Source organism: Embiotoca jacksoni, unplaced genomic scaffold (assembly GCF_022577435.1).
Source record: "Embiotoca jacksoni isolate LCO1_2020_lvr unplaced genomic scaffold, fEmbJac1.0.p SCAF_44, whole genome shotgun sequence".
Lineage (NCBI taxonomy): Eukaryota > Metazoa > Chordata > Actinopteri > Embiotocidae > Embiotoca > Embiotoca jacksoni.
Window position 1 is genome coordinate 2217251 of NW_027185397.1, and position 15056 is coordinate 2232306.

Genomic DNA, 15056 nt, shown 5'->3' on the forward strand with positions numbered 1-15056 from the left:
CAATGACAACTGTAACTAATAGGCTTTAATGGTCTTATTTGCTTGGGGCCACCCAGAGTCTTGGATTGCTACAGAACGGACCGGCTAACATGCTTTTCGTAATTGAAAAATAGTATTCTCTTTCTAGGATATGAATATGAAAAATGCATTAAGATATATATATTAGACAAACATTATTGTGAAAACACAAATATGGCAATTTTCAAAAAGATTTACACAATGTAACTGTTTTTTTTTTCCCTTTATTGACATAAAAAATAAATAAAGTGTTATTTTATTGCAAGAGTATATGGCTAGCCTTTATTTATTCATGTCTGTCATTCAGTTTGTGTTGTACATGTACTTTGTGAAGGAGCAGGCCTGATCCAGCAGCCTATAACAGACCTGCAAGTGTCCACCTGTGCTCTCTGCCACACTGCGGCTGGCTGGCGGTCTGACGATGACTTGAATGCTGATTATTGTGGAGATCAACAAAGGAGCCAAGGAAAGGAGGAGATGAACCGTTTCCTGAGAACTGAGGAGAATGGAAGGCTGCTGACGGACTGCAGGGAGCTGTCACCGAACCACACCGCCTCCCCCTCCTCTTCCTCCATCTCCATCACCTCCTCTTCCTCCTCCAGCGCCGCTGGCTCAGCCGACAGACAGGCGGCCCTGCCCTCGCTCCAGACCCGGGGACCTGGCGGCGGAGGTGGCGGCGGCGGGTCGGAGCCCAGGAGATCCGCGCTTAAACGCAGCCAAGGCGGCCGGGAGGGACGAGAGGAACCGGAGGCGGCGGCGGATCACTCTGCGGTTGCCGTCGCAACTGCACGAAGCGGTGCCGAGCTGTGTTTCGGGTACGGTAAGCAGCAACGGCAGCGTCGGGAGGCTCAAGGACGCATCGTCGGCGGAGAAGGTCTAGGGATGATCTCAGCGGTCAGCAGGGACGCGGACGGCAGCAGCGGCGGGAGCGGCAACAACAACAACAACGGCGTCTGCGAAGTGTCCGCGGCCGCTCCTTCTGCGACATGCGCCAAAGGCAAGGAGGAGAGGAAGGGGAAGAACGTGATCCGGGGCTGGAAGAGGGAGAGAGACAGGGAGAGGGACAGGGAGAGAGACGCCGCCGCTCCTCCTGCCCGGACGAGGAAGGAGAAGCCCGGCGATGGCTCGTCTCCTCCTCCCTCCGTCTTCCTCCCGTCGTCCGCCCTGCCTGAACATCATCTGTGCCGCGACGGACACTGCCACTGCGCCGCGCCGGACTCCAGGATCATGGGAGATAACGGCGGCACGAACAACGTAAACAATAACAACAATAGCGGGAGTAACGGCGGTGGCGCTGCCAGTAAAACCGCGCTGGATTGTGGAGTTAAAAGCGGCGGCGCTATTGTTGTCAGGCGGCAGCATGACGACACGCCGGCTGCCAAGAAACACAGAGGAGCCGAGAGGGTAAGCAGCTTTTATTGTCTGGAGGCCAATAATAAAACACATCAGCAATAACTAGACAAACCCAGCAGCACTTTCAGTCCTGCAGACACCCTTCATCTGCACGTTAAACAAATTTAATGTTCTCATTTAACCTTAAAATAAAAAGAAAGATGCATTTAGGCTCCATATTCAGAGTCAGTCAGATGCAGGTGTCAAGGCCACAAAGAAGCCCGTACAGGATCAGACACACAGCAGGAATGTTTAAATGCATGGATGGATAAATGGAGGGATGACTGCCTGCCTGCCTGCCTGCCTGCTACATTATATTTTAGTTCCTATTGTTGTTGCCCAGTTGGTGTCATTGTTCCCAGTCTCACTTGATATTTACATGCTGATGTACAAAGATAAGATTTTCTTGTGCCTTTTTTTTTTCTTCAGGAGGGAAGATGAGGAAAGGAGGAGGAGGCGGAGGAGGGAGGCAGCAGCCGTGCGTCCTCCATCTCCATCCTCCTCCTTTCAGAACCGTTTAATCCAGTCCTCCCTGGTTTTGCTGAAGATTAGAGGAGAAAGCAACTATTTACAGGTGCAGCAGCAGCAACTCAGCGAACGCTCAAAGATGAGCCTCTTCTTTAATTCTGCCTCTTTGTTGCATCTTGCTTCTGGCTTTCTTTTGGCTGATTTTTATTTGGGGAAAAGACTCACGACATTAAAATGAGGTTTTAAGAGCGCGTGTGTCACAGTCTTTCAAAATAAGACAGAATTCCAGGTTGAGAAGCTGGATTGCTGAGGTTTTGAATGAGCCAGACTGAGGTCCATTTGGTTGTCATTTGAGGGAGTAGCGGGGATGTTTGTGAAATCGTTTTTTCGGGTTTGAATAAGTCATCCAGGGGAGAAGATGGAGGAAGATGGAGGGAGGGGTGGGGGAAGAAATATGTATTTGATAGAGAGCAAGGAATTGGATATGACAGCAGAGGACATTGGCTGAAAGAGTCTGAAAGACACACAAACAAAAGAAACAGGTGGATGTCCAGAAGGATATATGTTTTTCAATATGTATGCAGAAAAAGAGGAGGCAGGCCAAACTGAAGCGTCCTCCTCCCTGCTGGCAGATGCTGCTGACAGGAGGAACGCTTGCCCCAGGTGCTTTGTTTATTTTTTGATCTCAAGGATTCCCATTTGGCAGCGAAACAATCACACACACACACACACACACACACACACACACGCACACACACACACGCACACACACGCACACGCACACACACACCGTCACCCTGAGCTCTGTCTGTGGACGCTGTAAGTCCTCCCTTGTCAACACGTTCCTGGGCTTCACTTAACAGTTTAAAATCCCTCTCCTCACGATAATTAAACCTCTAAAAACTCATCTGTGTTGACCGAAATTACATATTTAAATGTTTTTACAAGAAAAATCCCCCTAATGCTTTAAAGTCAAGATATAACCAGCATTGACGTCACCCGTTGGTTTGTGAACGGCGATTATGAATCCTTGAGTTCGGAATTTGGCCGTCGCCATCTCTGCTAGTTTGGAGCGGTTTGGAGCAGGAAGTGACCATATTTGGAAGAGCTGGATCTGACTGATCTGATCGGAAACCTGACGATACTATGTCCCGCCCACCGACAGCTGTAACCTGACTGCACCACAGGCCTGTCAATCAAACAGACACGCCCCCAAAAACAGGTCTTCTTGAATCTTCTTTTCCAATGAATGAGGGATTATTTTCAGATGGACCTCCAGAAAACTAATAAGAAGGAGTGACTTTAGCTAACAATACCGAGATAACTGATGGACACATTTTATTGACTGAGAATTTTATGTCTATGGAGCTGGAGGCTTTTTTTGGAGCCGACCTCTAGTGGCACCCGGTGGTATTGCAGTTTAAGACACTTATGCATCGACCTCATTTTTCAGACCCAGGAGCAACATCCATTTGACATACAGTCTCTGCTTAAAGTGCCTTAAAACAAACTGTACATCATTGCCTTCATTCAGTTGGCACAGATTCATTTATATGTAAAAAGCCCCCCCCCCTCACAGGAACTGAATTGTTTGTTGCTTCCTGCTGTATATAGGAGTTTCTCCTGTGAGTTGATTACATACCTGCAGCTTCATACAGTAGCAGGGTCCATATGAAGACAAAAAAAAAAAAAAAAAAAAATTAAAGCCAGACAGTTGTGCATGTTCATGCATGTGGCATAACAGTGGTAACTTACTGAATTATTCATACTTATGCCTGACAGACACGGGATCGATCAGGATCTAACAGCAGATGACAATGTGTAGCCTAATTTCCTTCACCTCACGTCGGTGAACTTTAACACAGTCACAGATTCATTCTTACTACTGGGCAGCCGTCCAGGTTGAGGCTGAGTTTTGAGCTTTATTACAGCAGGATATTTTTATTTCACTGTGGGTAACAGTGAGACTTGTTTACTGAAGTCAAAAATACTTGTTTACTGAAGTCAAAAATGTTTTTTTAATTACAGAGAATTTGGCGTTTCACAGTCTCACAGCAGCATATTTGCAGTATGGACATTTTGTGCGTAAAGTTATGTTCCCATTACTGTACGATGGGACTTCTATTAACATATAATATTGTAACCTACCAAAATAGTTGATATGTAGCTGAGTAAGAATGAAAACAGTAAGATACCAAAGGTTGCTATAGTTGGATAATCCAGTCTGATTATTAAAGGTATGCATTGATTTAGAAATAGTAGTCTTAGTGTTTTTTTTAGCCTCTCAGTGGCTGTTGTAGGATTCAGTGAATTTTATTTTATAAAAAAAAAAACTTTGCTCTCTGAAATGGCCAGTGCTTCTTGGTTCGGTGCATATGGGTCTGAAAAGTTTGAGAACCTCTGCTCTAAAAGATCATTAACGCCTGGATTGTTCAAAACAGTTTCCCTGCAAATTGAGCATTTTCCCAAATTTCTAAAAACGTCTTCTGGATGAAAAAAATACTCCAGATGTTGAAAAAATATAAAGATTTTGAATCTACTCCGAGACCTTTGTTACTGAATTAAAGCAGAGATGACTGCCCACTGGGTACCTGGCGAGAAAAACAGAGCTACAACTTGGGAAACTGATTACAATATTTTTTTGAGAAAAGTCTTCTTTCTGAAAATACCTTCAGAACAGGAGTACAAGCTTTTAGATAGCATTGATTTTTCCAAATGAATGGCTACAGAAAAAACTCTTTAAAGGCCTGTGAGCCTTCGCTTTTGACTCTTTTATCACAGAAAGAAAAGATTGTTTGTATTACTCAAGACACCGATAAAAGTATTTTCAAAACTCTGTTTTTTTTAAAGGCCCTTTCAGCCAAGTTTGTATGGTTGTTTATTTGTGTAAATCATTTGTTCAAGCTACAACATGACGGAACCCAGAGGCAATGCGACGAACTTTGACGCCAGAGATGCATCTTCTGTGTCTCTCGTGTTGTTAAGTTAAGGTTATCCAGGGAAGTAGTTACTTCTAAAACTTCAGAAAACAGATGTTCTCCAGGCATGTTTGAAGTTGTGAAAAATAATAGTTCGTCTGATATGATTTTCCCATCCTCCATCAGTGACAGTCTGTTTCCATATCACATCAGTGATTTTTAGAAACAGTCTTTTTTTAGATCAGGCCTTTTAAAATTAAAGTATCTAATTAACTACTCTTTGAAATGAAGTTAAGTTAATAGTACTAACACAACAGCATCTGATTGAATTTTCTTCTGACTATAGTTAAAGTGTTTTTTTATGAAATAACTGCTGCCAGAGATACTCAGGCTTAATAGCCCTGAAGGGGATTAGTCTAGTTTGAGAAGTATAAATGGATGTTGGGCTAACAAAAAAGACGACACACTTAACAAACAGTTTACTGGGTCAACTTGTTTAATCTGATCTGTCACCATCCTCTCACAGTTCTTTATAGAAGTCAGCGTGTCGGTTCTTCAGGTGCTTTGCTAAATTTGTTATGTTACACTAGTTCTTGAAAGTTGAACCCAATTAAACAAATAAGACCAAAATGTCATACTTGGTCATTTATTTATGGAATCAGAAATTCAGAATATTGTTTTTTTTGTCTGACCAATAGGGCAAAATTTGAGAAGAATATCATAGAAGTAGAAGAAAAGCAGCAAATATTTACATTTGATGAGCTGAAGACAGTTAATTAGGGGATTTTTTTTCTTCTTTTGCTTAAAGAATAGCAAAGAATGGCAAACTATCAATTAATTATCCAAATTGTTGTAGCATAATGATTTTCTAAGTGATTGAATCATTTTATTATATTAAATATTTTTGTGAAATGTTGTCAAAATAAAATAACAGAAATACTTGAGTTATGGCCATAAATGGGTTTCGTGAGGTCACAGCTATCTTTGGCCATCACATTTTAATCAGTTCATCCATGAGTTTAAGTCAATGTCAGTGGCAAATTTGAAGAAATTCCCACTTGGCATTCCTGCGATTTAACATTCACAAGACTGAGACTGACAGAATAGAGCAGGTGTGAGGTCAGATTGACATTGACCTCTGACCTTTAATCACCAAAATTCATCCACTTCTGCCTTTGGTCCAAGAGAATGTTTGTAAAGAAGGTCATTGAAGGCATTTGTGATATCACATTCACATAAATGGGAAAGATGTCAGGTCACTTCTGCCCACCAAAATCAAATCACTCACCATCCTAAATTATTCAGGCTGTCATTCAGAGTTTTTGATTGGGTCCAGGTGGCATGAAGGTAATCATCTAGTATTTAATGTGCAGTGTGTACATTATCGTCTGTGAGTCCCTGTCATGGTCATATTGAGTAAGTTGATGTCTGGCTAGAATTTTGCATTGAATAAATTTTAGTTTGAAGTTGCTGCAGATGTACATGCGGGAGTTGTTTATGGTAACAGCTAGATCTTTTATAATACCAGCTGTGGGAGACTATTGTCTGTTTTTATTGCAAGTTTATACATTTTTCAAAATCTATTTTTCTGATTTGACTGGGCAATAGGGGATTTTGCAAACTGTTTGTTGATGTGCTAGTTTTTTCCTTTTAAACAGTGTTCCTGGAGTGAATATTGCACAAAGCTGTTTTTTTTCTGATAACATACTTAAGCTCGTGTTTCTTGAAGGCTCAAAGTAAGTCATAGCGTTCAAAATTTTTAATTCCAACCAATTCAGAAGTCTGTCACTCTATATTTTTCATACTATGCAATGTTTTGCAACTCACATAAACCAATATTTAACTGAAAATAGACCAGACACCATATAAAATGTTAAAATTGGGAAAATGCTATTGTTTTATGAAAAATATATGCTTATTTTGAAATTGATGCCAGTAACACATTTTTAAAAAGTTGGGACATTAATACTCGCAATTTTTTGGAACTATTTCTGTATTTCTATTACCGTGCCTGGTAGCAGGAAGAGAATGCATTTCTTGTCTTACTTGAAAGACCAGAGAAGTAGACGTTGATGTAGTGAGATGGTATACGATCGGGAGTCAGCGCAGGATGTTTTATTTGGAAAATTGACTTGGATGCTCTGTGCTTTTCTCTGTCTGACTTCCGCTCCTGCTGTTCTGCTTTGTGTAGATTTATGCAATCTCTTCCATTAAAGTACACATGGAACCTATTTTCAGTACAGGGGGAGCACTGACCCGCTTCTGGGATGCTGCTGACACCCGCTGCGGTGCAATTGGTAGAATATCAAGCATTGACTTGAATGGCAGCAATCAGTTCTTGTGACTGTGCCGGAGCTGGAACTATTGAAAAATAGCCTGAAGGGCTCAGCCCGGTTAGCCCGGCTACGCCGACTGACTTCGCTGTGAATACAGTCTGGAAACTCGGCTCGTATTAGCGTTTGCACAGCCGCTTTTAAGATTTTATCTGGATGTCATTTTGAGGCTAATTTCCGATACGCTTTTTTCAAATCATCGTCTCCTGCGTCTGGTACGCTGTGATTGGACGGCTGGTGACAGTGACGAGCGCATCTCTCGGTGAACTGTCGGTGACCGGGAAAAAAAACGCTGAACGTTCATCTCTCAGAATTAAACACTCAGCACCTCGTCACGCTGCTGGCGTTCATTAAAAACAACTTTTAATAATGCGTTGTGCTCAGGGAAAAAACACTTTGGTGGACACGGTAGATAGTGTCAGCGGTGGCAGAGTGTCGGCCGGTTTCAGAGCAAGCTGATTGGTTTCAATTAAACCGAGGTGTATGACGAGTAGGAGGGGACGACAGCAAACGATTCTCTATGGAGGATGGCTAGACCCATATTCACACAGTGAAATTGGGTTGGGTTCGCACCAGGCTACAGCCCGGCTACCCTGCGAAGGAAACTCATTTCTTTGGCATGGTAGTTATATTGTGGCCCTCATTTCTTAATATTTCAAAATAATAGCATGAAATAGTATTATTTCTTTTACCCCAGAACCCTGAAATGTTGCTCATTATAATGCTGACTTTTACTGATTAGTCTTGCAGCTGTTTGATCACAAACCAAACAATGTTACAAAGGGACATTTTGATGTGATGATAGCGCGGGATGATCTGTCAGACGATTATCAAACTTACCAAAAAGCTCATCCTGAGTGAAACGTGTTTTTCAGATTTCATGTTAATCAGTCCAGTAGTTACCAAAATAAAATATTATACCAAAATATAATATATAATTAATAAATGTCATCCTCACGATGGCACTAAAAGAAACGTCAAGGGATCCCCACAGTAGATATGATTCATCTTCCGGGGACCACAAGTGTCTGCACTAAATTCCATGGCAATCCATCCGGTAGCTCTGGTGATATTTTCATAGACTGACCAACTGAACGCACACAAAAAGGCTCCAATATAACTTCAGTAATGGCTGAAAGGAAAAAGCTGCCCAAAATATTTTATCCAGCCTTGCTGACAAAAATAAAAGCAGTTCTGCTGCTGCCGAGGTTCATCTGCATGACAATAAGATGCACTCGAGTTTGTGCGTGAATGACAGCGGCTGCTCTGCTATCACTTTCTGTGCGTCAGTCTGGATCCCCGCCGGCCAAATGAAGCTGGAACAACAAAAACACACTGCTCCTGTTGGATTGGCTTTCATCGAATTCTGATCACGTCACAGAAATGTCAACGTTCTCGTCAATATGGGGTTATTCTTATCTTCGTCTGGGAGCATCATATCCTGTTAGTTGTAAGTGCAGCTTGTAAGTCCAGTTTACCTGGTGGATTTTGACAGGTTTACAAAAGGCTTGGTTTGTTCAGTTTGTTCAGGGAGAGGTGAGTTGGGGTGACGTCACATGTAAACAGCTGATCCAGGGGAGCGGGCATCAGACCGAAGAGCGATCAGGAAGATGCAGGTGGAGAACGAGATGAACAGTCTCAGCGGGCCGTTGTTTCTCATTCATTTATAAATAATCGAATCAACAAGTGAGTTGCTTTGTTTTGCCTGCTCTTGAGGATTTCATCTCGTTCTTCTTATCCAGCAGAAAGGACGTGACGTGCCCAAATTATTCAATTAATTTCTTTCATTCTTCATTTGAGAGCTGTTTCTTCAGCTGTCAGCCATCCCAAGTCATTTTAGTAGCTTTTATGACGTGGCAAGAGTTTCATAAATCCATCAACACTATTCATTACAACAACAATAGTCTCCCATGTTCTGTTCTGAAGAGGCTACACATGCTGGAATATGTGGCTCACCTTTCAGAGCTGTGTGGATCTCAACATTGTCAATCAGTCAGTCAGTCTTTGCTTTCAACATGGCTGCAGTTTCTTGAGCACTGGCTCTCACCAGTTGCTCTTTCTTATATTGTTCACGAAGCGAGTCGTTTAATGACTGATAGTTCCAAATACTTTTTCCAAATGTTTCATTCCTGAGTCAGTTGTTTTACTTACTTATTGAGTGTGAAGAGGGGGAAAAAAAACAGTGTAATAAATACTAAGCTAAAAAAAAAAAAAAAATCCTTTTACTAAAAAAGGAGTGAGTGTTGGGGTAACCAGGAATTTCAGCTCTGTACAATAATGTATAATTACTGTGTGATAGTTGCGATTTGTTGGAGGGGAGAGAAAGAGAGAGAGCTTTATAAAATATGATCTCTTTGTGGTTGTTTAGGTTCATTGTTATAGTGAAGGTGGACGACAAAAGAAGAAGAAAAAAATTTTTTTTTTTTGGTCATCTACATAGAGAAAAAGTTTACTGCATTACTGGCTTAAGACAATTAAAAAAGATGTCACTTGAGCCATATTTTACCCGAGGAGACACTGGCCACGCGTCAGAAGGAGTGAATTGGCGAATGATGACATCACCATCATCACATGGACAAAATATACTTCCTTTTTATTTCACAAGATAAGTGAAAGAGGAGTTTGTGGAGCCAGAGGGTTTTGAAGCCAGCCCCTAGTGGCTATCAGTGCTATTGTACTTTGCACTGGCTTCTCTTTTCAAAATCAGCATTGATACCTTGACTTCAATGGCAGCTCCTGAGCAGTACCTTTTTGTTACCAATTATCTAAAATTAATTTTAATAAAGACGAAATTACATTCCACATTATGGTACAGATCTTTAGCAGCCATGCGGTTCAGGGGGGCAGAATGTCACCCAGGTTATAATTTCCAGACGTCCCCTAAATGCTTTACAAAGTTAAAAGTTCCAGTTCACACCAAAGCAACTAGACAGTGAAATATCATATAGCAACGACTCTGTGTACGAATATTTCAACAGGTGGCTTTCCAGGCTTTTCCGTTGCTGGATATAATTTGTAGCATCTTAAAACATGAACGATGATGACAGTGAGTGCCCACGTCTAACTTGACAGGCTGATCTTATGACTTGACTTAAACTGCGCCAGGCCGGTTCACAAGGCTGCAACTTTTCCTGCAACTTTCTAGAACAGTGTCACCCCATTGCGAGTCTTTGGTCTGAACTGGGCCTAATGGTAAACATTCATTTTTGAAATGGTAAAAATAAAATTTTGATAACTAAACGGTGTGTCTATAATCATAGCATAATGCAGTGTGTTTCATAGTTGACCAATGTAGTGCACATCAGATAATTGTCAAGATTTAGGGTAATTTAAAAGTTTAAGTGGATTGTTTTGTGGAAGTCATCTTGTCCTTGTAACCTCAAAATGCAAAAAATTAACGCAAGCAGTTGAAAAAAAAAAAGTCACTCTAAAGGAAAGTTCTTGATTTTAAAACAAGTGTCCAGGGGCCTGTTTCACAAAAGCAGAATTAAGATACCCAGGATAACAGAGTAAATCCAGGCTTGACCTTGTCAAGTGCATCCTGGCTTAATCTGTTTCACAATTGCCAAGCCTGGCTGAACAGGTGCAGCTAGTTCAAGCCAGGTGTATTTAATCTGGATAAACCCACGAGGTAGATCACAGATTCACTGATGGGAAATGGAACAGAGACATGTTTCAATTCCATTGAGAAATAGCCCTTAATGGAAGCATACGAGGAGGAAAAACGACAAGATATGTGAAAAAGAACACTGCTGCTTTAATTAAGGAGCGTCAAAAGGTGTGGCAGACAGTAGTGGACCGACTGAATGCGTAGTTTCCTGAAAATAAACATAATAGGACTAATGCCTAATAATAAAATAAAACTGACCACAGATCTTCACTAAAACTGTCATAATGCCATACTTCAAGGAGTAAATGGCTCAAATTATCAGTTGTACACATTAATGCCTTAAAAGTGAGCAGAGGAAGTTACTGTTACTCTACTGTTAATCATATTATTCACCATGTAGATGACAAACCCCACATTCTCTCTCTCTCTCTTTTTCTCTCCGTGTATGTGTGTGTGCGCACACTCAAAAACACACACATAGTCTGTCATTCAGTGTACCTGCGATTTAGAAAAGTCCCTTCTTAATATAGCACATGCTTCCGTGGGAAGATAATGAAGAGGTGAGAATATTGTTTCAATGCCAAATATACCTTCTAACGGAGACAAATAATAGCTTTGCTCAGATTTTAAGCATCTCCTGCTGCATAAAGAGAAACATGTTACTTGAAATCTTGGGAACGCTCATGCAGGCAGTCATTAAGAAAAGCAGAGTGGTGAGAGAGAAGGTGAACTGCTCATAAACTATGGTTAACGTATGGTTATTGTAACAATATGTTTAAGCAGTATCAGTTCATTTTGTGGATACACCTTAAAATCAATTTATCAATGCACTTGACGCGCTGCAGTTTTGGTGGATGTGGAAGATAGCATTGTCTATCTGATACACAGGGCTTACTTTTACATGGAAAAGGGAAGCAGTGCTGTAGGGATCATGTTTTATTTTAATATTATTTTTTTTTACTTATACAGTGCCTTCAACTTGCTTGGCTCTAACACAATATTGCTCACAGCTTCGGTTTTCTTCACTGTGAATATCGTCTCAAAACCACATTAATGTTTTCTCAGCCACTCTGAAGGGTGGATCTATCAGAGACCAGTGAGATGGGGCTCAGTGCAAATATGTTAAGCTTTTCTTTTTATTAGAGTTGCAGTGGTGGTAACAGTTTTGTCACATATGTGGTCAGTGCCGATTGGTTAAAGGCTGTTGTGGTAGTGTCAATATTAACTGGAGGTCTTCGCCCAGTAGGATGCAACAATTAGAAAGTATTCTCTATGGAGCGTGACCAGACCCTTTAATTCACAGAATTTGGGTCTGATAACACCAAGCTGGCCTTCAACACCATTCAGTCCTTTCTCCTGAGAGACAAGCTGACAGAGATTAGGGTGGAGTGACACCTGGTGACCTGGGACCTCATTTATAAAACAGTTTGCACAACCCTGTTTCCAAAAAAGTTGGGACAGTGTAAACTGTCAATAAAAAACCAATGCAATGACTCGGAAAAAAAGTTACCCATACCATGTGCAAAAATGCATCCCCGTACTGTCACAGGTGCTAGCTTTTCAACTGAGCGCTGATAACAAACTGGTTGGTCCCTCTCCTCTTTAGCCTGGAGGATGCTGCGGCCGTGATGTCCAAAAACAATCTCAAATTTCCAATTCACCTTAGTCCACCATAAAATGATCTCGGGTCCAGAGAAGGCGGCGATGTTTCCGGATCATGTTTATATCTGGTCTCTTCTTTGCATAGTAGAGTTTTAACCTGCATTTGTGGATGCAAGCGATGCATTACGTTCAGTCAGTTCACAGACCTGCTGATACACAGACAAAACATTTTCTTTCACACATTAGTTATCTTTTCATTTTCAATCTTTTGCATGTCTGTGCGCTGTTGCATGTCCCTTTGTGTTTAACAAGTGCCCGCCTATGTTAAACCCATACATCTATCTTAATAATGCGTCCTGAAAATAACAGCAAAGTACTGTGCCATTGACTTGAGTTATTCTTGCTCTAACAATCCACCTGACCACACTTCATTTTTAGATCAACACGCCCATGGGTGCATACAAGGGCACAAGTATATTTGCTATTTATTAAAAGTGGACGCAGAACAGGAAAATTACAACTCTGTTGGCCTGGAACTAGCAAAGATGGCCGTAGCACTTGCCACTGGGAAGCTAGAGCTCTTGGTCAAAAGTCAAAATTTGTCTCTAAAGGTTCAGCTCATCAGCTGAACAGAAGAATCTTCTTTTGAATTCACAAGCAGAATCTGAATTCTTTCTGGCTTTGCAAAGGTTTGTTATGAACAGTTTATAGTGTGATGATGAAGATGAACAGGTGTTTGGTCGGAACCATAATAGTTAGGTTTATATAGTATAATTCATAGATGAGCAAGCAGGCTGTGTTTGGGGTCATGCTTATTGCAAACAGATATACGTTTAGCCGTTTCCCATTGTTGAAGACAGTTTTTTTATGTATTAATTGCTTACCCCCTGGTGAATTTGAGGAACATCTGAAGCTTCAGAGGCTTTTGGAAAAGCGACCTTGAAAATTCCTTTTAATTTTTTCTTTTTCAAATACCTATCAGGATGCCTTGGTTCTTTTGGCTCTCCTGAGGACAGCTATTTGATGATCTGCCGGGCTAATATAAAGGGGTTACTTACAGTAATTAAGGGGTCAATATACTCCATGTAATGTGCTTGTTGGGAGGTCAAACTACTTCAGAAACAGTTTCAATCCCTGTCCTTTCTGGCATCAATGTGTGTCCAACAATTTCTGTAAATTGACAACCTAACATTCACACTCCCTTGTGACAAATTTGTCAAAGTAAGATAGCGAGTAACTAGCTTTTGTAAAAAAGAAAATCTGTTTTTACGGAACTATTTCTTTTCAAGAACTCAAACGGTAATGAATGAATTACCGAGCTGAAACTTCCTGAGCTGAAATCAAATTGAATAAGGAGATAGGTCACAACATCCATCTCTGTTCATGATGTTTTTTTATATTGATATTTTATGGGTGCATCCTGTACAGTTCCCCAGATAATGGGGCAGAGATTAGTGTGCCAGTTGTTGGTCACATGGTAATAAGCTGCGGGGTGAAAATTAATACGATGTGTGAGGTGTAGACCATCGTTGCCTCTTTATCACCACTCAAAAGTGAGACTGCCGTGTTTGTGCTGAGTTAGTGGAATACCTGCTATCTTTTTACAGTATATAGATGGATCTTCCAAATGTGGTTTCGCAGATGTGTGTCCTTGCGTATTCCAATCAAATGAGTGCATTTGCTGTAATGGTGTGTGCGATACGCGCCTGAAGTTGCAGTTTCCCTTTGGCAAATCATAATCCTGAAAATATGATCACCAGCCATTTTTAATGCACACAGAGGAAATACTGCACATATATTCTGTCTCAGCGTGAGCCTTTTGGTCTTTTTGATTCGGTCAATAAACCAGAAGCTCTACGATTTGGTATGGTGTATCATGTATTCAATAAACAGAAGAAATCCAAATCTGTTTTAAGGATGGCTCCCAATAGCAGTTGTGGATCCAAGTTGGTAAAATACTGTTAAGCTCCATGGTCTCTGAATCCCTTATTAAACCTTTCCTTCAAGTTCTCTGTTTTTCCTATTTTTCTTTGCGTCACCAGCAAAGAACAAAAACCCACTGATGATACACAGTTGTGTGATTACTCAACGAAGGTAAAACAAACATGGTGGATCGGCTTAAAAGTAAAAATGATGGCAAAAGTCTATTCCTGTCGAGGACAAAGGCAAAGGATAAATAATCTGTTACTGTTCAACCTGTTAAAGAACTCAGTTTTTGTAATAACTTGAGAAGGACGAGTGCTCAGCCTCAGCCAACAGCGGGTGTTAAATCTTGTTTTGGTAATACTGTATTCACTAAATGATGAAGTAGAATTGATATTTTTACTGTGCTTCATTTTGTGTTTTTATCTTAGCTTTTGCAGCCGCAGAACATAGACGGTATATAAAGGTGGACGAAATGACAGCTCCCCAGAAGGGAAAGCTGAATGTCTCGGGGATAGGTGCTGACGTCTTGCGTTGGTGATGTCATGTACAACCAGAGTCTACGCAATGGTTACTGTGGTCTGGAGATGTGGTGTTGAGGTCCCGCCTTCTGGCCCTCCATACCGAGCTGAGAGGACAACCATTGTAGGAGTTGACATGTAGATAGGACAACAAAGAGTTTACTTAGCATTTTTAGCTAAAAAGTGATAAGCATAGAGTGAGCGTCCTTGAGAGTTTTAGACAGTCAAGATGATGTGAAGTTCAAGTTGTGTGTACTTAGATTTGTTAGAT

The 15056-nt window shown here is 41.2% G+C and overlaps 1 protein-coding gene across 3 annotated transcripts in view; it reads left to right on the forward strand.

Moving 5' to 3' along the window:
- Nucleotides 1-397: 397 nt before the first annotated feature.
- Nucleotides 398-15056, forward strand: part of znf608 (zinc finger protein 608) — a 69549-nt gene continuing 54890 nt past the window's right edge. For 2 of the 3 annotated variants that reach the window (XM_069169395.1, XM_069169394.1), the window contains exon 1: nt 398-1422. In XM_069169395.1, coding sequence (XP_069025496.1) covers nt 496-1422 — 927 coding nt within the window. In that variant the 5' untranslated portion in view covers nt 398-495. Of the gene's footprint in view, nt 1423-1847; nt 1985-15056 lie in introns of those variants that run through there. The other variant, XM_069169396.1, reaches the window with a different exon arrangement.